This window comes from Oncorhynchus keta, unplaced genomic scaffold, assembly GCF_023373465.1.
Source record: "Oncorhynchus keta strain PuntledgeMale-10-30-2019 unplaced genomic scaffold, Oket_V2 Un_scaffold_1315_pilon_pilon, whole genome shotgun sequence".
Classification (NCBI taxonomy): Eukaryota; Metazoa; Chordata; class Actinopteri; order Salmoniformes; family Salmonidae; genus Oncorhynchus; species Oncorhynchus keta.
The window spans coordinates 562,820-588,595 of NW_026290769.1; the positions used below are offsets into that span (position 1 = coordinate 562,820).

The window sequence follows — 25,776 nt, forward strand, 5'->3', positions numbered from 1 at the left end:
TGCTGCCAGTCTAGTAAACTTTACTGACAAACAATGCTATATAGGTCATTGTGTGTGTGTGTGTGTGTGTGTGTGTGTGTGTGTGTGTGTGTGTGTGTGTGTGTGTGTGTGTGTGTGTGTGTGTTGCACATAACTGTTACTTGATTATGATCACATACCTCCTCCATTCGCTGTGGTCCCTGAGGCAAGAACAAAAGAGAGAGGGAACAGCAACAAACGAAAGAGGGAACAGCAGGAGGAGAGAGGCAACAACAAAAGAGAGAGGGAACAGCAGGAGGAGAGAGGCAACAACAAAAGAGAGAGGGAACAGCAGGAGGAGAGATGCAACAACAAAAGAGAGAGGGAACAGCAGGAGGAGAGAGGCAACAACAAAAGAGAGAGGGAACAGCAGGAGGAGAGAGGCAACAACAAAAGAGAGGGAACAGCAGGAGGAGAGAGGGAACAGCAGGAGGAGAGAGGCAACAACAAAAGGAGACAGGGAACAGCAGGAGGAGAGAGGGAACAGCAGGAGGAGAGAGGGAACAGCAGGAGGAGAGAGGCAACAACAAAAGGAGAAAGGGAACAGCAGGAGGAGAGAGGGAACAGCAGGAGGAGAGAGGCAACAACAAAAGAGAGAGGGAACAGCAGGAGGAGAGAGGGAACAACAAAAGAGAGAGGGAACAGCAGGAGGAGAGAGGCAACAACAAAAGAGAGAGGGCAGGAGGAGAGATGCAACAACAAAAGAGAGGGAACAGCAGGAGGAGAGAGGCAACAAAAGAGAGAGGGAAACAGGAAAAGCAACAACAAAGAGAGAGGGAACAGCAGGAGGAGAGAGGCAACAACAAAAGGAGAAAGGGAACAGCAGGAGGAGAGAGGCAACAACAAAAGGAGAGAGGGAACAGCAGGAGGGGAGAGGGAGCAACAGGGGGAGAGAGGGAACAACAAAAGGAGAGAGGGAACAGCAGGAGGGGAGATGGAACAGCAGATGAGAGAGGGAACAGCAGGAGGAGAGAGGGAACAACAAAAGGAGAGAGGGAACAGCAGGAGGAGAGAGGGAACAGCAGGAGGAGAGAGGGAACAGCAGGAGGAGAGAGGGAACAGCAGGAGGAGAGAGGGAACAGCAGAAGGAGAGAGGGAACAGCAGGATGAGAGAGGAAACAACAAAAGAGAGAGGGAACAGCAGGAGGAGAGAGGCAACAACAAAAGAGAGAGGGAACAGCAGGAGGAGAGAGGCAACAACAAAAGGAGAAAGGGAACAGCAGGAGGAGAGAGGCAACAACAAAAGGAGAAAGGGAACAGCAGGAGGAGAGAGGCAACAACAAAAGGAGAGAGGGAACAGCAGGAGGGGAGAGGGAGCAACAGGAGGAGAGAGGGAACAACAAAAGGAGAGAGGGAACAGCAGGAGGGGAGATGGAACAGCAGATGAGAGAGGGAACAGCAGGAGGAGAGAGGGAACAACAAAAGGAGAGAGGGAACAGCAGGAGGAGAGAGGGAACAGCAGGAGGAGAGAGGGAACAGCAGGAGGAGAGAGGGAACAGCAGGAGGAGAGAGGGAACAACAAAAGGAGAGAGGGAACAGCAGGAGGGGCGATGGAACAGCAGGAGGAGAGATGCAACAACAAAAGAGAGAGGGAACAGCAGGAGGAGAGAGGGAACAACAAAAGAGAGAGGGAACAGCAGGAGGAGAGAGGCAACAACAAAAGGAGAAAGGGAACAGCAGGAGGAGAGAGGCAACAACAAAAGGAGAGAGGGAACAGCAGGAGGGGAGAGGGAGCAACAGGAGGAGAGAGGGAACAACAAAAGGAGAGAGGGAACAGCAGGAGGGGAGATGGAACAGCAGATGAGAGAGGGAACAGCAGGAGGAGAGAGGGAACAACAAAAGGAGAGAGGGAACAGCAGGAGGAGAGAGGGAACAGCAGGAGGAGAGAGGGAACAGCAGGAGGAGAGAGGGAACAGCAGGATGAGAGAGGCAACAACAAAAGAGAGAGGGAACAGCAGGAGGAGAGAGGCAACAACAAAAGAGAGAGGGAACAGCAGGAGGAGAGAGGCAACAACAAAAGGAGAAAGGGAACAGCAGGAGGAGAGAGGCAACAACAAAAGGAGAAAGGGAACAGCAGGAGGAGAGAGGCAACAACAAAAGGAGAGAGGGAACAGCAGGAGGGGAGAGGGAGCAACAGGAGGAGAGAGGGAACAACAAAAGGAGAGAGGGAACAGCAGGAGGGGAGATGGAACAGCAGATGAGAGAGGGAACAGCAGGAGGAGAGAGGGAACAACAAAAGGAGAGAGGGAACAGCAGGAGGAGAGAGGGAACAGCAGGAGGAGAGAGGGAACAGCAGGAGGAGAGAGGGAACAGCAGGAGGAGAGAGGGAACAACAAAAGGAGAGAGGGAACAGCAGGAGGGGCGATGGAACAGCAGGAGGAGAGAGGGAACAGCAGGAGGAGAGAGGGAACAACAAAAGGAGAGAGGGAACAGCAGGAGGGGCGATGGAACAGCAGGAGGAGAGAGGGAACAACAATAGGAGAGAGGGAACAGCAGGAGGAGAGAGGGAACAACAAAAGGAGAGAGGGAACAACAAAAGGAGAGAGGGAACAACAAAAGGAGAGAGGGAACAGCAGGAGGAGATAGGGAACTGCAGGAGGAGAGATGGAACAACAGGCCTAGAAAATGGAAAAGGGGAGGCATAGATCCTTATCCACAAACAATGAAGTTTATCTACCTAACAACTAGAGTAGGATGAAGTTGATCTACCTAACAACTACAGTAGGATGAATTTGATCTACCTAACAACTACAGTAGAATGAAGTTGATCTACCTAACAACTACAGTAGGATGAAGTTGATATACCTAACAACTACAGTAGGATGAAGTTGATCTACCTAACAACTACAGTAGGATGAAGTTGATCTACCTAACAACTACAGTAGGATGAAGTTGATCTACCTAACAACTACAGTAGGATGAAGTTGATCTACCTAACAACTACAGTAGGATGAAGTTGATCTACCTAACAACTACAGTAGGATGAAGTTGATCTACCTAACAACTACAGTAGGATGAAGTTGATCTACCTAACAACTACAGTAGAATGAAGTTGATCTACCTAACAACTACAGTAGGATGAAGTTGATCTACCTAACAACTAGAGTAGGATGAAATTGATCTACCTAACAACTACAGTAGGATGAAGTTGATCTACCTAACAACTACAGTAGGATGAAGTTGATCTACCTAACAACTACAGTAGGAGGAAGTTGATCTACCTAACAACTACAGTAGGATGAAGTTGATCTACCTACTAACTACAGTGGGATGAAGTTGCACTAAACACAGATTTGTGATCTGCCACATGGTAGAGTTAGGATTTGGGGAGGATAAACTGATCCTAGACCTGGGCAGCTTCTACTACTGTAGACTACTACTGTAGGAACCGCTTGGTTTACAGAGTTGATTTACGAGAAAAAACAAAGATGCTTGGTTACCACCAACCACGCCACAGAAGACACAAACAACCGTAGAAGTTGCCCTTATACACAGATGTAGGATCAGCTTACCCTCACCAAATCTTATCTTTGGCCATAAGGGGAAAAATGCTAAATTGGCCTTAGACCAGTGTGAGGGCTCAACATTCACTCTAGTCCCAGAATTAGGAACGCTATTAGAGAACAGCGACATCCACTAGTGCAACAGTTGTACTGTCGTATTAAAGGGGCTCTGCCTATGTATGTAACAGTTGTACTGTCGTATTAAAGGGGCTCTGCCTATGTATGTAACAGTTGTACTGTCGTATTAAAGGGGCTCTGCCTATGTATGTAACAGTTGTACTGTCGTATTAAAGGGGCTCTGCCTATGTATGTAACAGTTGTACATTAAAGGGGCTCTGCCTATGTACAGTTGTACTGTCGTATTAAAGGGGCTCTGCCTATGTATGCAACAGTTGTACTGTCGTATTAAAGGGGCTCTGCTCTGCAACAGTTGTACTGTGTATAAAGGGGCTCTGCCTATGTATGCAACAGTTGTACTGTCGTATTAAAGGGGCTCTGCCTATGTATGCAACAGTTGTACTGTCGTATTAAAGGGGCTCTGCCTATGTATGCAACAGTTGTACTGTCGTATTAAAGGGGCTCTGCCTAAGGGGCTCTGCTCTGCCTATGTATGCAACAGTTGTATTAAAGGGCTCTGTCAACAGTTGTATTAAAGGGGCTCTGCCTATGTATGCAACAGTTGTACTGTCGTATTAAAGGGGCTCTGCCTATGTATGCAACAGTTGTACTGTCATATTAAAGGGGCTCTGCCTATGTATGCTCTGTACTGTCGTATTAAAGGGGCTCTGCCTATGTATGCAACAGTTGTACTGTCTGCCTATGTATAAAGGGGCTCTGCCTATGTATGCAACAGTTGTACTGTCGTATTAAAGGGGCTCTGCCTATGTATGCAACAGTTGTACTGTCGTATTAAAGGGGCTCTGCCTATGCTCAGTTGTACTGTCATATTAAAGGGGCTCTGCCTATGTATGCAACAGTTGTACTGTCGTATTAAAGGGGCTCTGCCTATGTATGCAACAGTTGTACTGTCGTATTAAAGGGGCTCTGCCTATGTATGTAACAGTTGTACTGTCGTATTAAAGGGGCTCTGCCTATGTATGCAACAGTTGTACTGTCGTATTAAAGGGGCTCTGCCTATGTATGTAACAGTTGTACTGTCGTATTAAAGGGGCTCTGCCTATGTATGCAACAGTTGTACTGTCGTATTAAAGGGGCTCTGCCTATGTATGCAACAGTTGTACTGTCGTATTAAAGGGGCTCTGCCTATGTATGTAACAGTTGTACTGTCGTATTAAAGGGGCTCTGCCTATGTATGCAACAGTTGTACTGTCGTATTAAAGGGGCTCTGCCTATGTATGCAACAGTTCCACCTGCACAGGCCTTCATGTCTTTGTCCGTAGCTGTAACGGAATACAATTCCACAAAGGAAAAATTGAATTTCACAAACCATGAGGATCAAGAAATTTGATAAATATTTGAGTAAAGCACTTTTAAGTGTGATCAGGTGGGTCAAACCTACAGTGTGTCTCAATAGTCTAACGAAGTGGCTTGCTGCATTTGGGAGACTGAATTAATGATGCACTGGCGCAATCTTGTGGACGTTGAGTGAACTACATCCACAACTCTCAACCAGGAGACCAGAGATCACTAGGTGGCCTCAGAGAGCTTTAAAGTGGTCTCTAGTACTTTGTGATTAGTTATCATCCAGAAGTTGAATGTATTTATGACAGTTAGACAGACAGTCAGACTGACAGAGACACAGTGTGTGTGTGTGTGTGTGTGTGTGTGTGTGTGTGTGTGTGTGTGTGTGTGTGTGTGTGTGTGTGTGTGTGTGTGTGTGTGTGTGTGTGTGTGTGTGTGTGTGTGTGTGTGTGTGTGTGTGTGTGTGTGTGTGTGTGTGTGTGTGTGAGAGAGAGAGAGAGAACGAGTGACTAGATTGCTATGTGGCCCTAAACAGAGAGTATACAGTGGCAGAATACCTGACCACAGTGACTGACCCTAAATGAAGGAAATCTTTGACCATGTACAGACACAGTGAGCATAGCCTTGCTATTAAGAAAGGCCGCCATAGGCAGACCTGGCTCTCAAGAGAAGACAGGCTATGTGCACACTGTCCACAAAATGATGTAGAAACTGAGATGCACTTCCTAACCTCCTGCCAAATATATGACCATATTAGAGACACATATTTCCCTCAGATTACACAGACCCACAAATAACTAGTGTTACAACACTGTATGTCGACATAATATGACATTTGAAATGAGTGTAATGTTTACTGTAGATTTTTTATTGTTTATTTCACTTTTGTTTATTATCTATTTCACTTGTTTTGGCAATGTCAACATATGTTTCCCATGCCAATAAAGCCCTTAAATTGAATTGAGAGAAAGAAAGAGACAGAAATATAATTGAGAGAGATTTAATTGAGAGAGAGAAACAAAATTAATTGAGAGACAGAAAGAGAGAGAACGAGAGATAAAGAAAGCTAAATAGAGATAAAGAGAGAGCGAAAGAGAGAGAAAGAGAGAGAGAAAGTCGTTTGGGGTTTTCAAAATGCGAACCAGGCGCGCGCTGAGAGAGACGTCGAGTTGAGGGACGCGCGAGGGAAGGAAGGTCTCCTCGCGCTGGAATAAAAGCGCTATTGATTGTTGCTTTGGAGTAAAACTCCACTATCCAGAGAGGGATGCAATCGCTTTAAATGAGGGAAAACTACGAAAAAGATGGATATAACCAACCAGAAGTGTGAAAATTGAAACAGAAAAGTTGTCAAGAAAACCCAAACATTGATTAACCTCAAACGTTTAGGTTGAAAGATGAATATGGGTACTTTCTTCGGATAATTTTTGGAGAGTCGAGCCAGGAGGAACATTCAGCAATAGAAAAGTATACTATCTGACTGATAGTTAGGCCTATCGGTTTTTCTTTATTGGAAGCAATTAAACATGCATTTGTGAAGGTTTAACGACACTAAATTGGACTTTTCTTCGGGACAGGTGTTGGTTTTGAGCTTGAATCAGTTGTTGAGTTGTTTTTGACTAGTTGTTTAGACGTTTGAGGTGTTAGTTGCGCACAGGTTAAGGTAATAATTTATGGCACATATTCAGACCCACAAATATTTATATAGTTTAGGCTACTGTTTGTCAAAAATAAAATAAACCTAGAACAACCTCTGTTTAATTCATTAAAAAGCTGTCAACATATCGTTAGACCTGATAGTGGTTACAGCAACAGACAATAACTAAGTAGTCTGTTTTTCCCTGAATAATATGTGAAGCGGGGTTGTCGGAAGCAACACAACACGGTTACATTACAACGCGCCCAAGCAATACCAGTGGAACTGTGTTTTTACGGTTTTCACGGATCCCTGGGGAACACATCGAGTTGAAAGACTCGTGCCGGAGCACTGAATTTAAACGAACTCTAGGGAAATTAAAGCCCAAGTCCGGAACAGAAAGAGAGATAACACGAAGCCCTTCCATCCTTTACAACATGGAGCTGCACAAATACCTGCTGCTCCTCAAGTTCATAGTTCTCCTCAAAGGTAAGTCTGTAACCAGTTGTCACGTTGTCTATCATCTCAACCTTTCTAGAGCTGTTTTTTTCTTCTCACGAATACATTTAAATCCGTGACCCCGACCATGACCCTTTACAAAGTCACTTCAATGACAGCATTTTGAAAGTTTAAGTAGCCTATACAAACATGTTCATGAAAATGAGTCATTTTCTAGTTCGAGATTCATCCGTATTCGTTATCCCAATGGCATTGTAGGACCGACAACCTCTGCAGAGAAGTCTCTGGAACTTTATGGTACAGCCAGCTAATGCACCTACAGTACATCATAGGTCCTAGAACATAAACACCGATCCTGTAAACCAGCTGAAAGACCTCTATAACCACTACAGTGTGCAGGGTCATTCTCTATGCTGAGACTTGGCCCAGCTATTTACTGTGTAGGCATACAGCTGTTTCCCTGGTTCCCCCCTGCTGCTGCTCCCCTGTCCAATTGTATGATATGGTAATCAGGTTACCTACTGGAGCTCCCTCAGTGGACTCACTCCTTATCTTCAAACAACCATGAATAATGAATAATGTGTTATATTTATACACAATATGGCTTTTCTCCAGGTCTCAAAGCTCAAAGAACTTGAAGTTTAAGTGATTCACCTAAACAACTGCAGGCATCATTCTCTAAGGTACAAAGTCTGAGGCAGGGATATTCAGAAAGCTACATATAGCCTCCCTGTAGGCCTACATCATGTGAGAGATAATGCCCAGCCACTGCCATGGGGTCTAGACCTTTATGGCACAAGAGGTTTTCCACTTTCACCTCTAACCACAGGGTTACAAACACCATTTTGACTGCCACCTTAATCACTACATTGGTGGCAGAAGTGGGATTCTGCAGTCTGGCCTTTTTTGCCCTCCTGCAAGGTTTAACTGTACAATGTGGTAATGAACTTACATAGCTTCCTCAATGTGTAGGGCTATCTTCTCTCCTGCTGGTTGCTGGATCAAACCCCACCCCCTCCCCTGAATTGCTACACTGGTGCCAGTGGGAGGGTTAGACCTAAATTCTATCAGTAATATCCATCTCTCCAGAATTCACCTAGAAGCTCCAGTTATAGTAATACGGTATTTCCGTCAGACGAACCACACTCATTTTCACGCTTGTTAATGTCGACTACCCCACCTCCCAACCCCTGCATGTTACCTGTACCATAACACACCTCACTCACTGACTCCTGTTAGATGGCAGGAGAGGAGAGAAAAAAATACTATTATAGTTTCACCAGGAATGAGTGTTGACACAGTCGATAAGCAGGGTAAATTGCTACGTTAGTGAGTGGCCATGAAAATAATGAAGATATGTTATTATTAGACAGGGCATATTCACTCCTATGGTCTATTTATTGCCTACCTCCTCATGCCTGTTGCACACACTGTATATAGACCTTATTTTTCCTGCTGTTTACTCCATGTGTAACTCTGTGTTGTTGTCTGTGTCACACTGCTTTGCTTTATCTTGGCCAGGTCACAGTTGTAAATGAGAACTTGTTCTCGACTAGCCTACCTGGTTAAATAAAGGTGTTCTCGACTAGCCTACCTGGTTAAATAAAGGTGTTCTCGACTAGCCTACCTGGTTAAATAAAGGTGTTCTCGACTAGCCTACCTGGTTAAATAAAGGTATTCTCGACTAGCCTACCTGGTTAAATAAAGGTGTTCTTGACTAGCCTACCTGGTTAAATAAAGGTGTTCTCGACTAGCCTACCTGGTTAAATAAAGGTGTTCTCGACTAGCCTACCTGGTTAAATAAAGGTGTTCTCAACTGGCCTACCTGGTTAAATAAAGGTGAAATAAAATGAATTTAATTTAAAAAAAGGGCAGAATCACGGTAATCTATTGCAAGGCATGATACAGTAAAGCTAGATCCTGTAAGATTTCTCCATCCCACTCTAGTAGAGCAAGTTGAGCTCCATGATGATCCTGGACTGTTCAGAAGTATGTCCACAGTGTATAACACTGTAATAAGTAGGCAGTAGACATCTTACTTAAAGTTGGGGTGTTTAGAAGTAGCTTTTTGGATCTATGAATCCATACACTGAGTGTACAAAACATTAAGAACACCTGCTCTTTCCATGATAGACTGACCAGGTGAATCCAGGTGAAAGTTATGATCCCTTATTGATTTCACCTGTTAAATCCACTTCAATCAGTGTAGATGAAGGGGAGGCAGGTTAAGTAAGGATTTTTAGGCCTTAATACAATTGACATGGATTGTGGATTGTGTATGTGTGCCATTCAGAGTTTGAATGGGCAAGACAAAATATTTAAGTGCCTTTGAACAGGGTATGGTAGTAGGTGCCAGGCACACCGGTTTGAGTGTCAAGAACTGCAATGATGCTGGGGTTTTCACACTCAACATTTTCCTGTGTTTATCAATAATGTTCCACCACCCGAAGGACATCCAGCCAACTTGACACAACTGTGGGAAGCATTGGAGTCAACATGGGCCAGCATCCCTATGGAATGCATTCGACACCTTGTAGAGTCCAGGACCTGACAAATTGAGGCTTTTCTGAGGGCAAAAGGGGGTGCAACTCAATATTAGTAAGGTGTTCCTGTCTGAGTGGGAAGTACAGTCCTAGGATCCCTGTGTGATGTCAAACATGATCTGAGGGAGACCATGTACCAGTCCAGCACAACACAACACTGCTGTCTGTTCAGGCCATGTACCAGTCCAGCACAACATAACACTGCTGTCTGTTCAGGCCATGTACCAGTCCAGCACAACACAACACTGCTGTCTGTTCAGGCCATGTACCAGTCCAGCACAACATAACACTGCTGTCTGTTCAGGCCATGTACCAGTTCAGCACAACACAACACTGCTGTCTGTTCAGGCCATGTACCAGTCTAGCACAACACAACGCTGCTGTCTGTTCAGGCCATGTACCAGTCCAGCACAACACAACACTGCTGTCTGTTCAGGCCATGTACCAGTCCAGCACAACACAACACTGCTGTATGTTCAGGCCATGTACCAGTTCAGCACAACACAACACTGCTGTCTGTTCAGGCCATGTACCAGTCCAGCACAACACAACACTGCTGTCTGTTCAGGCCATGTACCAGTCCAGCACAACACAACACTGCTGTCTGTTCAGGACATGTACCAGTCCAGCACAACACAACACTGCTGTCTGTTCAGGCCATGTACCAGTCCAGTACAACACCATACTGCTGTCTGTTCAGGCCACGTCTGTCTCCTCCTGCTGATCCTGAGGAATGAATGAGGAAGGAATGCATTGAAGTCACCGTAGTCAGACGCTGTTTGTGGTTAGTCTGTACTACACTTCATTACCTGTTTGAGACATGCATGTATTGACTGTGTGTGTGTGATGTTGATGGTTTGAGCAGGCCTCCCCAGTGTGGTAACCAGGCATACCAGGACTGTTAGTTGCTCTGTTATGTTTTACTGAGATGTAGAACACAGGTGTGTGTATTGGGGGATAGCTGGGGAATTCCTTCTCTTCTCTCTCTCTCTCCTCTCCCCAGTCCTTCTCCTACACAATCTCTTTTCTCCCAATCTGTCTCTCTCCTCTCCTATCCTCTCCCCAGTCCTTCTCCTACACAATCTCTCTTCTCCCAGTCTCTCCTCTCCTATCCTCTTCCCAGTCCTTCTCCTACACACTTTCTCTTCTCCCAATGTCTCTTTCTGTTTCTCTCATTGGTCCCTCTCTCTTTCCCTCCCTCTTGCTGTCCATTATATCTCTTTCCTTCTCTGTCTTCCTTTCTCACCCCCACTCTCTTCCACCCCCATACCGCACTGGGAACAGATAGAGATGGGAACAGTACATGATGGAGGTGAGTCAGAGAACAAGAGAAATGGAGCGGGGGAGGGGGGGTAGAGCGAGAAGCCTTGTAATTCAATGAATACTAGAGAAACAGCCTACTGTGGTCATCATTGCACGGACTACCAGAGACGACCAAAGTATAAGCCAAGAGGCCACTGCAGACATGTGAAGACAACAAGAGATGAAGAGGAGAGCAGATAAAGAAATGGACAAAGTAAAATGATGGGAGTGAGTGGTAGAAAGATTGGTAGATAGTAGAAGTATAAAACGTGTGTGTGGGTGAGAGAGAGAGAAGCTGTGATAGAGAGACAGTGGTCCATTTGAAATGCCATAAATCAGAGCCACATGTAGTCTCCATACTTAACACACGTCTGTGGTCAGGCTGCCATTCATCTGTAACACACGTAACACTGTGCTGTCAACTCCACTGACCTGTCATCCCGAATACATACATCATTCAGTAGCAGTACACACAAACACACACACACACACACACACACAAACACACACACACACACACACACACACACACACACACACACACACACACACACACACACACACACACACACACACACACACACACACACACACACACACACACACACACACATAGCAGCAAGAGCATTGCGAGCCGATAGTGTGGTTGAATAGAGAGAGGAATCTGAATCTGGACGGGGTTTGGCTGCATAAATGTTTACAGTCAGTTGTCATGACGATCCATGGTCAGACAGCCTGTGGTACAGACCCATATAAACCAGCTGAAAATGGGAGCGGAAGAGCAGGAGAGGAGGAGGGGAGGGTGGTTTGGTGGTGAGGGTGAAGAGCCGGGGAGGGGGTACAGGAGGAAGTGGATGGAAATGGGATGATTTGAGTGGAGAGTGGAGAGTAGGGGGTTAAGGTGGCGGGAGTAGGAGAGAGGGGTGAAGGGGTCTTGGTGATGCGACGGACAGTCTTTGAAACATATGAGAGACGAGTGTGTGTGTGTGTGTGTGTGTGTGTGTGTGTGTGTGTGTGTGTGTGTGTGTGTGTGTGTGTGTGTGTGTGTGTGTGTGTGTGTGTGTGTGTGTGTGTGTGTGTGTGTGTGTGTGTGTGTGTGTGTGTGTGTGTGTGTGTGTGTGTGTGTGTGAGAGAGTGAGAGTGAGAGAGAGATGCCCGGCCACAATTAAAGAGTTGAAGTGATTAAACAGTAGAGATGTTATGATGTCACATCAGTGAAAGAGAGGAGCAGGATCATGATTACTGTATGGGAGAGGCATGGCTCCTATAATCAAGGGAATTCATCTGGAGGGAGAAAGAGTAGGAGGATGGAGAATAAGATGGAAGGAGCAAGCAGTGAGAAGGAGGAAGAATTGGGGGAAACAGAGAGTAGACATATTAGTTACTTCTCACAACCCTGCGGAATCCCCTTCTATTGGTGGTGTGTGTGTGTGTGTGTGTGTGTGTGTGTGTGTGTGTGTGTGTGTGTGTGTGTGTGTGTGTGTGTGTGTGTGTGTGTGTGTGTGTGTGTATGACTTTGTGTGTTGGTGTCAATGGGTGGGTGTAGCTTGTGCATGGAAGTCAGGCGCAGGAGAGCAGAGATGAGTGGACAAAACACTTTACTCAGGCAATTATTAAAACAGGTCGCAACCGTGTCACGAAAACAAATGCCCAAAGAACAAGTGAGGCAGCACAAAGTACACACAACCAAGTACAAAGTACCGGCTGCCACAAAGCGCGGGTACACAACAAAACCCGGCATACACCAGCCGGAAGCGTACCAACCTGACAAATAAACAATTTCACACACAGACATGGCGGGAACAGAGGGTTATATACAGGGAAAGTAATGAGGGAATGTAAACCAGGTGTGTGGGAAAACAAGACAAAACAAATGGAAAATGAAAGGTGGATCGGCGATGGCTAGAAGACCGGTGAAGTCGACCGCCGAACGCCGCCCGAACAAGGAGAGGAACCGACTTTGGCGGAAGTCGTGACAGTACCCCCCCTTGACCCGCGGCTCCAGCTGCACGCTGACACCGGCCTCGGGGACAACCCGGAGGGCGAGGTGCAGGGCGATCCGGATGGAGACGGTGGAACTCCCGCAGCATTGAAGGGTCCAACACGTCCTCCAGCGGAACCCAGCATCTCTCCTCCGGACCGTACCCCTCCCACTCCACGAGGTACTGAAGGCCCCTCGCCCTACGCCTCGAATCCAGTATGGAGTGAACGGAATACGCCGGGGCCCCCTCGATGTCCATAGGGGGCGGAGGAACCTCCCGCACCTCAGACTCCTGGAGCGGGCCAGCCACCACCGGCCTGAGAAGAGACAAATAGAACGAGGGGTTAATACGATAATCGGGGGAAAGTTGTAACCTGTAACTAACCTCGTTCAGTCTCCTCAGGACTTTAAATGGCCCCACAAACCGCGGCCCCAACTTCCGGCAGGGCAAGCGGATGGGCAGGTTTTGGGTCGAGAGCCATACCCGGTCCCCTGGTGCAAACACCGGGGCCTCACTGCAGTGACAGTCTGCACTGGCTTTCTGGTGCAGCACGGCCTGCTGAAGGTGAACATGAGCGGCGTCCCATGTCGCCTCCGCGCGCCTGAAGCAGTCGTCCACCACAGAAGCCTCGATCTGACTCCGATGCCAAGGCGCCAGAACCAGCTGGTACCCCAGTACGCACTGGAATGGGGAGAGGTTAGTGGAGGAGTGGCAGAGCGAGTTCTGGGCCTTCTCTGCCCAGGACACGATTGCCACCCACTCCCCCGGCCGGTCCTGGCAATAAGACCTCAGAAACTTGCCCACATCCTGGTTCACTCTCTCCACCTGCCCGTTACTCTCGGGGTGAAAACCAGAGGTAAGGCTAATCGAGACCCCCAGACGTTCCATGAACGCCCTCCAGACCCTCGAAGTGAACTGGGGACCCCGATCAGACACTATATCCTCAGGCACCCCGTAGTGCCGGAAGACGTGCGTAAACAAGGCCTCCGCAGTCTGTAGGGCCGTAGGGAGACCGGGCAGAGGGAGGAGACGGCAGGACTTTAAAAACCGGTCCACAACGACCAGGATCGTGGTTTTACCCTATGAGGGAGGAAGATCGGTAAGGAAATCCACCGACAGGTGCGACCACGGATGTTGTGGAACGGGTAAGGGGTGTAGCTTACCTCTGGTCAGGTGCCTAGGAGCCTTACACTGGGCACACACCGAGCAGGAGGAAACATAAACCCTCACGTCCTTAGCCAAAGTGGGCCACCAGTACTTCCCACTCAGACAGCGCACCGTCCGACCGATGCTTGGATGACCAGAGGAGGGTGACATGTGGGCCCAATAGATCAGCCAGTCACGGACAGCAGACGGAGCATACAGACGCCCAGCGGGACACTGGAGGGGAGTGGGCTCTGCACGTAGCGCCTGCTCAATGTCCGCTTCCAGCTCCCACACTACCGGCTCCACCAGGCAGGAGGCGGGGAGAATAGGGGTGGGATCCATGGGCCGCTCCTCTGTGTCATGCCAATTTTATTATCATAATTTTTAAATATTTCTTTAATATTTTTTTTATCTGTGCATAAGGCATATGTTTTGTCCATTTGTAATATGATTTCATAGGAAGTCAAAAGTCAAAAATAGCAAAAACTTGAAAAAATGTATCACCCCCTTAAAAAAGCGCTATCTGGACCGTTTTTCGAAATTCTTTCGATTTTTGTGTCAATTACACATGTATAAGAACTGTATCAACATACTTTAGTCATATTTTATTATCATCATTTTTTAATTAATTTTTTTACTTGAGCATAAGGCATATGTTTTCTCCATTTGCAATATGATTTCATAGGAAGTCAAAAGTCAAACTCAAAAGTCACTTTTGTTTGGCCAAATGCCATAATAAATGTCCAAATTCAATATGAAAGATTTGAAAGTGCCAAATCAGGATTTTATGTCCATTTGCCATGTACCATCAAGAATTTGACATGCTCAAAAATACTGCAGAAATGCAAAATTGACTGGCCTGATGAACTCGGGATAGCCGGGCAGAGATAGTGGTTCCTCTCCATCGCTCGTTGTGTTGATTTCATGATGTCCATTTGGTGATGCTTTTTCACTGTTGAATCATATTGCAAATGCACTGTGCTTTTGCAATATGTTTCAATGGGCATTTACCATCACGAATTTGTCATGCTCAAAAATACTGCAGAAATGCTAAATTGACTGGCCCGATGAACTCGGGATGGCCGGGCAGTGTTTCTGGTTCCTCTCCATCGCTCGTTGGTGTTGATTTCAGAATGTCATTTTGGTAATGGTACCTCACTGTTTAAACATATTGCAAATGGACAAAAGTCAGCCAGCAAGTCACCGTCCATCAGTCAATTAGATGTCATTTTGACACCAAACTGATACAAACTGACACCACACCCACTTTTTCCAACTCGTTTAGAAGCCAACTATCACATATTTCAGAGCAGGCCCAAAATTCACAGCGCCTTCTGTTCAAACCATAATAGAAATGTAAAACACGTAGTTACGTTCTAGCTGCGGGTCCAGTTCTGACATTATATGTAGGCCTAGCTGAGGCGACCCCGAATCCCAAGTTTCGGCCCGATAGGTCATTCGGTGCCCGAGCAAGACCTTAATTGGTGCTGAAAATCCACTTTTTTCCATGCCTTGCTACTGAGTCCTTGAATGAGCTATCGAAAAGAAACGTTGGGGCCCGTCTCTATGGGCCGAGCCGGTTTCAATGCACCTAGTCTTGCGACTCGGGGACTTTTTAAAATGTTGTCATTTTCGTAATTGTCAAAATGAATTGAAGTCATTGCAAATGTACAAGGTTGTTTCTCGGTCCGAGAACCTTCTAGAGCCACATAACTCACCACACACTATCGACCTGAATTCTAGAACAGGTTTCTAAAATTTCAGAACTCTAGGTCTGACGGTTCTTTAATTGTTCGAACAAAGGTAACTATTGCAGGTCTCTACGCACCACACTGTGTCCCTCTGTCCAAGCTGTGTGTGTGTATGTGAGTTTTTCTTGGAAATTTAATGGGAAAATGACTGATTAACAGTTCATAAGGGTTGCCTAATCGCACATATAAAGTTTTGGAAAGATCTGACTTTTTTAACCCTTCGCAACAGACCCTATGACACCAATTATGGAACTTTCGGTTGGCATAGGAAGCTAAAAGTAAACACATATCCTCATTGGGGTATGCTTTTACAGTCTATAAGTCTATACGTTAAGAACTGACTGATTTACACAGGGTTGAATTCACTATTTCTATCAAACATCAGGTTGGGTATGGAAAAACACTTTTAGAGTGATTTTAACCACTTCCGGTTGCTTCAGGAAGCTTAGAATCGACACAGGTAGACCTCATAGTGGCCTGATGGACTGTCATCGAAGACAGGTTCATAGGGCATTCATAACCCACATAGGCTTCAGGTTGACTTTAGAGGAGCAGGCAATGCATTCCTATGGGGAGAGATGTAATCTGTGAGATCAAAAAACACAGATTTACTGTTAAGGGTCAATGCCACACGGTCAAGGTTAGGCTTGCACAGATCGGGAGGACCTCAGGAACGTACCTGAGGTTGAATTGTGCTTCTCACCCTAACGGTTCTCTCACTGTCACCCAAAATCAAATGACATTTAGGGCCAGGCTTCATTTTGGGCCTACTTGTTTTCACGGTCGCTGCACTCAGAGCGAGCTACGGTCAAGTGGGGCATCTCGTTGAACTCGGCACAGCCTAGAGGTTATGGTAATACCATTGCAGGCTCTGAGAGTCTTTAAGCACCGCAATTTGTCACTCCATCCCTTGCTGTGTGTGTGTGTGTGTGTGTGTGTGTGTGTGTGTGTGTGTGTGTGTGTGTGTGTGTGTGTGTGTGTGTGTGTGTGTGTGTGTGTAAGAGAGCTTTTCTTTGACATCTGTTGGGAAAAATTACTGATTTACAGTTCATGAGGGTTGCTTAATCACACATATGAAGTTTTAAAAAGATCAGACCTTTTTAACCCTTCAAAACAGCACCTATGACACCATTTTAAGGCACTTCCGGTTTACACAGGAAGCTGAAAGTGAACACATATCCTCCTTGGGGTAGGCACTTATAGAATTTTGAGTTTTAAGTCTTTATGTTAAGAACTGACTTATTTACGGAGGGTTTAGTGAGTGTGTGTTATTTCAGAAAATCACAGAAATCTCACAGAGCTCCGAAGCACACTTTAAAAAGGTTTGTATGAACACGCTGCAACTGGATCTGTAACTTTTAAAAAACAACCTATTTTTGAACATCACCAATTTGGCATTGTACGATTTCTTTTAAATTACGATAGATAAATGGCTGGTTCTTTTTTTATTGACACCGGAGGTTCATTTACTTTGATGTGAAGAATTATTGCTCTATTTTCACTTTTGACCTTTAATCCCAGAAAAATGGCCAGAACTCAAAAAATGTCGAGGCCTAGATGCCATCTTGTTCAGATTTTCCTGCGCTTTTCGATGAAACGCACGTTCTGTTATAGTCACAGCCGTGATTTAACCAGTTTTAACCAGTACTATATTCCTGGCATGAGCAGCAGGGCGTTGAAATGTTGCGCAATTTTTAACAGAATGTTCGAAAAAGTAGGGGGTAGGAGTAACAGGTTAAGGTATGGAAGGAGACGGCCTGTTGGAAGAACAGGCATTTCTCAGCCTTGACGTACAGGTCATGTTCCAACAGTCGACCAAGCACCCTGCGCACCAGGGACACATGCTCGGCGCGTGTAGCGGAGTATATCAGAATGTTATCAATATACACCACTACACCCTGGCCATGCAGGTCCCTGAAAATCTTGTCTACAAAGGCTTGGAAGACTGATGGAGCATTCATCAACCCGTACGGCATGACCAGGTACTCATAATGCCCTGAGGTAGTACTGAACGCCGTCTTCCACTCGTCTCCCTCCCAGATATGCACCAGGTTGAAAGCATTCCTGAGATCTAGTTTGGTAAAGAAGCGCGCCCCGTGCATTGACTCAATCGCTGTGGCTATGAGAGGTAGCGGGTAACTGTACCTCACAGTCATCTGGTTTAGGCCTCGATAGTCAATACACGGGAGCAGACCTTCCTCCTTCTTCACAAAAAATAAACTCGAGGAGGCGGGTGAAGTTGAGGACCGAATGTACCCCTGGCGCAGGGACTCAGAGACATATGTTTCCATAGCCTCCAGCTCCTCCTGTGACAGGGGATACACGTGACTCCTGGGAAGTGCTGCATGTACCAGGAGATTTATCGCACAATCCCCCCGTCGAAGGGGGGTAATTGAGTCGCCTTCTTTTTGGAGAAGGCGAGAGCCAAATCGGCATATTCGGGGTGAATGTGTGCACGGTGGAAACCTGGTCTGGACTTTCCACCGTAGTAGCACAATGGAAACTCCTAAACACCTCCCCGAGCACTCCCGCAACCACCCCGTGAGAGCCCTCCGTTGCCATGAAACCGTAGGGTCATGACAGGCTAACCAGTGTAGGCCTAGCACCACGGGAAACACAGGAGAGTCAATGAGGAAGAGACTGATTCTCTCCTTGTGACCCCCCTGCGTCACCATGCTCAGAGGAGCGGTGGCCTCCCTAATCAACCCTGACCCTAATGGTTGACTGTCTAAGGCTTGAACTGGGAAGGGCACAGCCACTGGAACAATGGGGATCCCTAAACTATGGGCGAATGATCTGTCTATAAAATTCCCAGCCGCGCCTGAACCGACGAGTGCCTTATGCTGGGAATGCGGGGAAAACTCTGGGTGAGGACTCTGGGTGAGAATGGTGCCGGCTCACCTGGGCTCACCTGGGGTGACGCCAGAGTGCCCTGCCTGCTGCCTCGACGCCCAGAGGAACCAACCTGGCACCGACCGGCAGTGCGACCTCTGCGGCCACAGATGGTACATGAGATGGAACCTCCTCCGGTCTCCCTGAGCGCAGCACCTCCCAGCTCCATGGGCATCAGAACGGTGGTGCTGGGGGATGGAACCGACAGACCCCGCTCTGGATGTCCGCGGGTAGCCAGCAGGTTATCCAGCCGAATGGACAGGTCCACCAGCTGGTCAAGGTGAGGGTGGTGTCCCTGCAGGCCAACACCTGACGGACGTCCTTGTGCAAACTGCAGTGATAGTAGTCGATCAGGGCCCTGTCGTTCCATCCCGCGCCGGTGTCCAGGGTTCGAAAGTCCATTGCGAACCCCTGGGTGCTCCTCGTCCCCTGCCTCAGATGGAAGAGACATTCACCTGCCGCTCTACCCTCGGGCGGGTGGTCGCAAACTGCCCGGAAGCAGCAGGTGAAATCCTCAAAATGGTCCAGCGCCGCATCTACTTCTCCCCACATGGCGTTGGCCCACTACAGGGCTTTCCCCGAGAGGCAGTTGGTGGTTTTTGGTAGCGTGTGTTGTTCACCAGTCTGCTGGTGAGTTCTGCACTGTAAAAAAAGTCCAGTTGTTTCATCTAATTATTATGAAGTAACTGGTTCCACAGCCTTTTTAAGTTTAATTCACTTTTCAATCAAAGTGTTACCTGAAATGAACACTTTTAGTTGGCCCAAACTTAGCTCCAATTTACGCAAAATGATGTGCTTGCTCAAATTATTCATGTTCATTCAACTAGAAATAATTATAATAATAATATAATAATAAATAATCTTAATTCAAAAGGTCTGTGCAACTGGTTACATTTAACATACAATGTTTTAAACTTACATGATTACTTTGTGCCTGTTCATTTCTACAGTAATTCATATTCAACATGTCCTCAACTGGGGGTTGAACTCACAACCTTCTGGTTCACAGCATTCCATTTTCCTGCTACTCCACCATGTCTGTGTCAGTGATCAGTTAACCTGACTACTCTCTCATCATTGATTTGAGTTACTTATTTCTAATGTTAATGTTGTCTAATGTCTAATGTTGGCCTGCATAGTACTCATTTTTATGTTTCTCCTTAGTCGCTATGATAATAAAATCATTTTACTTGAGTACTTTTAACAGAGCTGAGATTTACTTTGAAGTGCAAAGTGTAGCAATAGAGATGAACTCAGTAATTGACATAGACACGGTGACATAGCAGGAAGCTTAGTGTCCTCAGTCCCAAGAGGTTGAGAGTTCAAAGTCCAGATGAGGATGTGTTGAATAATCATTTCTGGAGAAATGATGATGCACAATGTGTGTCAGTTGAAAGTATTGTATGTCAAAAGCATCGTTTATGAAGGTGTAACTAGTTTCAAAGCCTTTTTTAGTCCAAATAATAATATCTAGATGAATGAACATGTGAGGTAAGTTGAGCAAACACATCATTTTAAGTTGACTACATTTTTGTGTAAATTTTCAGAAGTTGCAGCTATGTTTTGGCAAACAAAAAATGTTAAGATCAGGTAACACCTTGATCGAAAAGTTGAGTAAACTTAAAAAGGCTGTAGAACCAGTTACTTAAAGATACACTGTGCAGAAATCGCTCCGCCATTGCCTGGTTGCAAACATTCTAAAAGTTTGCCCAATTTCGGTTTGTGACAAAACAAGCAAGTATTGTGTAGAGAATCATTCTACCATCCATAACCAAAAATATTGTATTTTCAGCTGTTTGAAGCCGGTGTACATAACAAAATAAAAGATGCTAAAACTAAACTTAAGAACGGGAAGTATAGAAATAGAGCACATAGAACACATCTACTGCTTTTTAGACTTGCTTACAATGAGAATGACAGATCTATAACTCACATCTATAACTGTTACTTGTTGGTCGGGCCACCCAACAAGTAGCTATAAGCATTTTTTTTTACAGTGTGTTGGTTAGGCCTGTATGTACCCTATGCTTGGGGTTCTAGCCTGGGTTAGGCCTGTATGTACCCTATGTTTGGGGTTCTAGCCTGGGTCAGGCCTGTATGTACCGTATGCTTGGGGTTCTAGCCTGGGTTAGGCCTGTATGTACCGTATGCTTGGGGTTCTAGCCTGGGTTAGGCCTGTATGTACCCTATGTTTGGGGTTCTAGCCTGGGTTAGGCCTGTATGTACCCTATGTTTGGGGTTCTAGCCTGGGTTAGGTCTGTATGTACCCTATGTTTGGGGTTCTAGCCTGGGTTAGGCCTGTATGTACCCTATGTTTGGGGTTCTAGCCTTGGTTAGGTCTGTATGTACCCTATGTTTGGGGTTCTAGCCTTGGTTAGGTCTGTATGTACCCTATGTTTGGGGTTCTAGCCTGGGTTAGGCCTGTATGTACCCTATGTTTGGGGTTCTAGCCTGGGTTAGGCCTGTATGTACCCTATGTTTGGGGTTCTAGCCTTGGTTAGGTCTGTATGTACCCTATGTTTGGGGTTCTAGCCTGGGTTAGGTCTGTATGTACCCTATGTTTGGGGTTCTAGCCTGGGTTAGGCCTGTATGTACCCTATGTTTGGGGTTCTAGCCTTGGTTAGGTCTGTATGTACCCTATGTTTGGGGTTCTAGCCTGGGTTAGGCCTGTATGTTCCCTATGTTTGGGGTTCTAGCCTGGGTTAGGCCTGTATGTTCCCTATGTTTGTGGTTGTAGTCTGGGTTAGGCCTGTATGTACCCTATGTTTGGGGTTCTAGCCTGGGTAACTGTTCAGTCTGTATCTCCATTGTGTTTATATGCATTACAGTTGGGGGTGTTTGCTAAAGTGTTCTGGTGTCTGTGAGTCTATTTTTGTGTGGCACTCCACAGGTCTGCTCTCTTTAAATTACATCATCATAAAGAGTGTAGTGTGGCTTTTATTTTGACAGTTGGCCTGTGTGTTTCCATGTCTGTTTTCTCAGTCAATCACCTCCCCTGGGCGAGTCAATGAACTATCCTTCTTCCATTCCTCTGCTTGCACCGTCGCTCTACCTCTTTCTCTCGTTCTTCAGTACCTCTTGCTTTCCCTCTACCCTCTCTCTCTCTCTCTCTCTCTCTCTCTCTCTCTCTCTCTCTCTCTCTCTCTCTCTGTGTGTCTGTATAAAGGGCAGGTTTGTATGGTATAACAGGGAGCTACTATACTACATAGTTTTTATAACCCACAACCCCCCCTCTCCCTCCCTCTCTCCCATCTCACCCTCTTTCCCCCCATAAACTGAACTCCCTTTTTCTTAAAAGGTCATCTTTGGTCACTCTGTTTATTCTTCTCCCCTCCCCCATCTCAATTCAATTCAATTTAAGGGCTTCATTGGAATAGGAAACATATGTTTACATTGCCAAAACAATGTAAACTCTCTCGCTCCCTCTGTCTTTCACTCTCTTAATTTCCCTCACCCTCAACCCCCTCTCCCTAACCCTCTCTCTCCCCACAAACCCCTCTCTCCTCACAACCTCCCCTTTCCTCACATCCCCCTCTCTCCTCACGACCCCCTCTCTCATCACAACCCCAGCCCCTCTCTCCTCACAACCCCCCTCTCTCCTCACAACCCCCCTCTCTACTCACAACCCTCCCCCTCCTCACAACCCTCTCCCTCCTTACACCCCCCCCCTCTCCTCACAACCCCAGCCCCCCTCTCCTCACATCCCCAGCCCCTCTTTCCTCACCTCCCCAGCCCCCCTCTCCTCACATCCCCAGCCCCTCTCACCTCACAACCCCAGCCCTCTCACCTCACAACCCCAGCCACACTAAACTCACAACCCCAGCCACACTAAACTCACAACCCCAGCCCCTTTCTCCTTTCAACCCCAGCCCCTCTCTCCTTTCAACCCCAGCCCCTCTCTCCTCAAAACCCCAGCCCCTCTCTCCTCACAATCCCAGCCCCTCTCTCCTCACAATCCCAGCCCCTCTCTCCTCACAACCCCAGCCCCACTCTTTCTATAACTTTCTCTCTGTTGTAATGTTCCCTCAGGGTTGTGTGAGTGTTTCAACATCGATGTTAAGCGGCCTCGTATCTACACTGGTCCAGAGGAGGCCCTATTTGGTTTCTCTGTGCTACAGCATGACAATGCGGGGGACAAATCGTGAGTACCAACGTCTGTATGTGTGTGTGTTTGTCAAAGGTCAAAAAGGGGGTGCTTATATTTGTCCTGTTTCACTGCATGTACAAGTGGGTAACCTGTATGAGTGTACAGGTTATTAATGGCGACCCGGGAGCGATTAGGGTTCACTGCCTTGTTCAATGGCAGGCTACCTGCCGTCCTCCTGGCTACCTGCCGCCCTCCAGGATACCTGCCGCCCTCCAGGATACCTGCCGCCCTCCAGGATACCTGCCGCCCTCCAGGATACCTGCCGCCCTCCAGGCTACCTGCCGCCCTCCAGGCTACCTGCCGTCCTCCAGGCTACCTGCCGCCCTCCAGGATACTTGCCGCCCTCCAGGATACCTGCCGTCCTCCTGGCTACCTGCCGCCCTCCAGGATACCTGCCGCCCTCCAGGATACCTGCCACCCTCCAGGCAACCTGCCGTCCTCCAGGCTACCTGCCGCCCTCCAGGATACCTGCCGCCCTCCAGGATACCTGCCGTCCTCCTGGCTACCTGCCGCCCTCCAGGCTACCTGCCGCCCTCCAGGATACCTGCCGTCCTCCTGGCTACCTGCCGCCCTCCAGGCTACCTGCCACCCTCCAGGCAACCTGCCGTCCTCCAGGCTACCTGCCGCCCTCCAGGCTATCAATTAGTGTATCTGTAGTAGGATGCATTGATAAAATCCTCTTACCTGATTGGCTGTGTGTGTGATTGTGATGCAGGATGCTGGTTGGTGCTCCTTGGGATGGACCTTCCAATACCAGGACAGGAGACGTGTACAAATGCATCGTGGGAGAGGAGAGGAGCTCCAACTGCACCAAAACCAACCTAGGTGAGAGACAACTACAGATCTAGGATCAGCTTACCCTCCGCTGATCCTAATCTTAACCATTAGTAGGAGAAACACTAAACTGACCATAGCTCAGCCTGTAGGGAATGTCATTAACCATCTCTCTCCTCCCTCTCTGTCTCAGGTGAGAGCACGTTACAGAATGTATCTAGAAACCTGAAGAACTCTCATCTAGGAATGACCCTCAGTCCAGACTCACCTGATGGATTCTTGGTACGTTCTCTGTCCCATTGGCTGACTGGTTGACTGATAGATTGATGAATTGATTGAGTCAGTGGCCCAACATGGTCTTGAGTCTTGCAGACAACATGTGTTTGATCCTGGGTTACATATGGCTGTAGGAACTGAGTCAGTCCTGGAGGGATGTGGTGGGGGTGAGAGGAGGAGGTGGTGTGTTTGTTTGGTATGGACTTTTCAATGAGTCAGCTGGGGTTGGCCATGTTTAGAAGGAATTAACATTAGATGCCATGTCCGAGTGTGTTCAGAATCCCCCTCATTATAGGGCAGCTTTTCTTACCATACATTCAAGCGCACACACACACACACACACACACACACACACACACACACACACACACACACACACACACACACACACACACACACACACACACACACACACACACACACACACACACACACACACACACACACACTCTGGGCCACGTTGTCCTAGCAGAGTCTTCTGATCCAGGTATCTCCAGATCTCTATGGTTACAGAGGAATTACTGGGTGGCTGTGCCAGCAAGCAGCCACTCCTGTGTGTGTGTGTGTCTGCCAGCAGTTTGCAGCTACTCTAGGTGCAGAGTCAAACACAGTTCACTAATGCCAGGGCCAGCCTGTTTTTGCGCGTGTGTGTATTTGAACCCCTGTGGTAGGGTCTAAAACAGGATCGGAATGCAGCTCCGGCCCTTTGTAATGACAGGCCTACCAAAAGCCATAGCAGCTCTCGCCCTCCTCTCCTTCTTTCCTTTCTCTCATCCCTCTCTCACCATCCCTCCCTCTGTCTCTCTCTGTCTCTGTGTCTGTACTGGAGCTGTGATGGGACCTTTGGTAATGACAGGGTCATGTTTTCTCTCTCATCCCTCTCTAACCATCCCTCCCTCTGTCTCTCTCTGTCTCTGTGTCTGTACTGTAGCTGTGCTGGGGCCTTTGGTAATGACAGGGTCATGTTTTCTCTCTCATCCCTCTCTAACCATCCCTCCCTCTGTCTCTCTCTGTCTCTGTGTCTGTACTGGAGCTGTGCTGGGGCCTTTGGTAATGACAGGATCATGTTTTCCCTCTCATCCCTCTCTCACCATCCCTCCCTCTGTCTCTCTCTGTCTCTGTGTCTGTACTGTAGCTGTTTTATTTTGTCTCCTAGTGTGTATGAATGTTGTTCCTTTTATCCTAGCTCTCCTCTCTCCCCACACTCCTCCTTTCCCTTCCATCTCTTTGGTTTTAAAGCCAAATAAATAGTATGCTTTGAAGACATCAATATTGTTATGTGACTCTTCTGCCTCACCTCATTCACTACAATTGAATGCTGTTCATTGACTACAGCTCAGCGTTCAACACCATAGTACCCTCAAAGCTCATCACCAAGCTAAGGATCCTGGGACTAAACACCTCCCTCTGCAACTGGATCCTGGACTTCCTGATGGGCCGCCCCCAGGTGGTGAGGGTAGGTAGCAACACATCTGCCACGCTGATCCTCAACACTGGAGTTCCCCAGGGGTGAGTGCTCAGTCCGCTCCTGTACTCCCTGTTCACCCACGACTGCATGGCCAGGCACCACTCCAACACCATCATTAAGTTTGCTGACGACACAACAGTGGTAGGCCAGATCACCCAGATCACCGACAATGACGAGACAGCCTATAGGGAGGAGGTCAGAGACCTGGCCGGGTGGTGCCAGAATAACAACCTATCCCTCAACATAACCAAGACTATGGAGATGATTGTGGACTACAGGAAAAGGAGCACCGAGCACGTCCCCATTCTCATCGACGGGGCTGTAGTGGAGCAGGTTGAGAGCTTCAAGTTCCTTGGTATCCACATCAACAACAAACTAGATTGGTCCAAACACACGAAGACAGTCCTGAAGAGGGCATGACAAAGCCTATTCCCCCTCAGGAAACTAAAAAGATTTGTCA

The 25,776-nt window shown here is 47.2% G+C and overlaps 1 protein-coding gene across 4 annotated transcripts in view; it reads left to right on the plus strand.

The window, feature by feature from the left end:
* Positions 1–6,102: 6,102 nt before the first annotated feature.
* The window catches only part of itga10 (integrin, alpha 10), a 62,818-nt gene continuing 43,144 nt past the window's right edge, over positions 6,103–25,776 (plus strand). For all 4 annotated transcript variants that reach the window (XM_052513541.1, XM_052513540.1, XM_052513542.1 and 1 more), the window contains exons 1-4: positions 6,103–7,065; positions 22,681–22,792; positions 23,514–23,623; positions 23,766–23,854. In XM_052513541.1, coding sequence (XP_052369501.1) covers positions 7,014–7,065; positions 22,681–22,792; positions 23,514–23,623; positions 23,766–23,854 — 363 coding nt within the window. In that variant the 5' untranslated portion in view covers positions 6,103–7,013. The remainder of the gene's footprint in view (positions 7,066–22,680; positions 22,793–23,513; positions 23,624–23,765; positions 23,855–25,776) is intronic.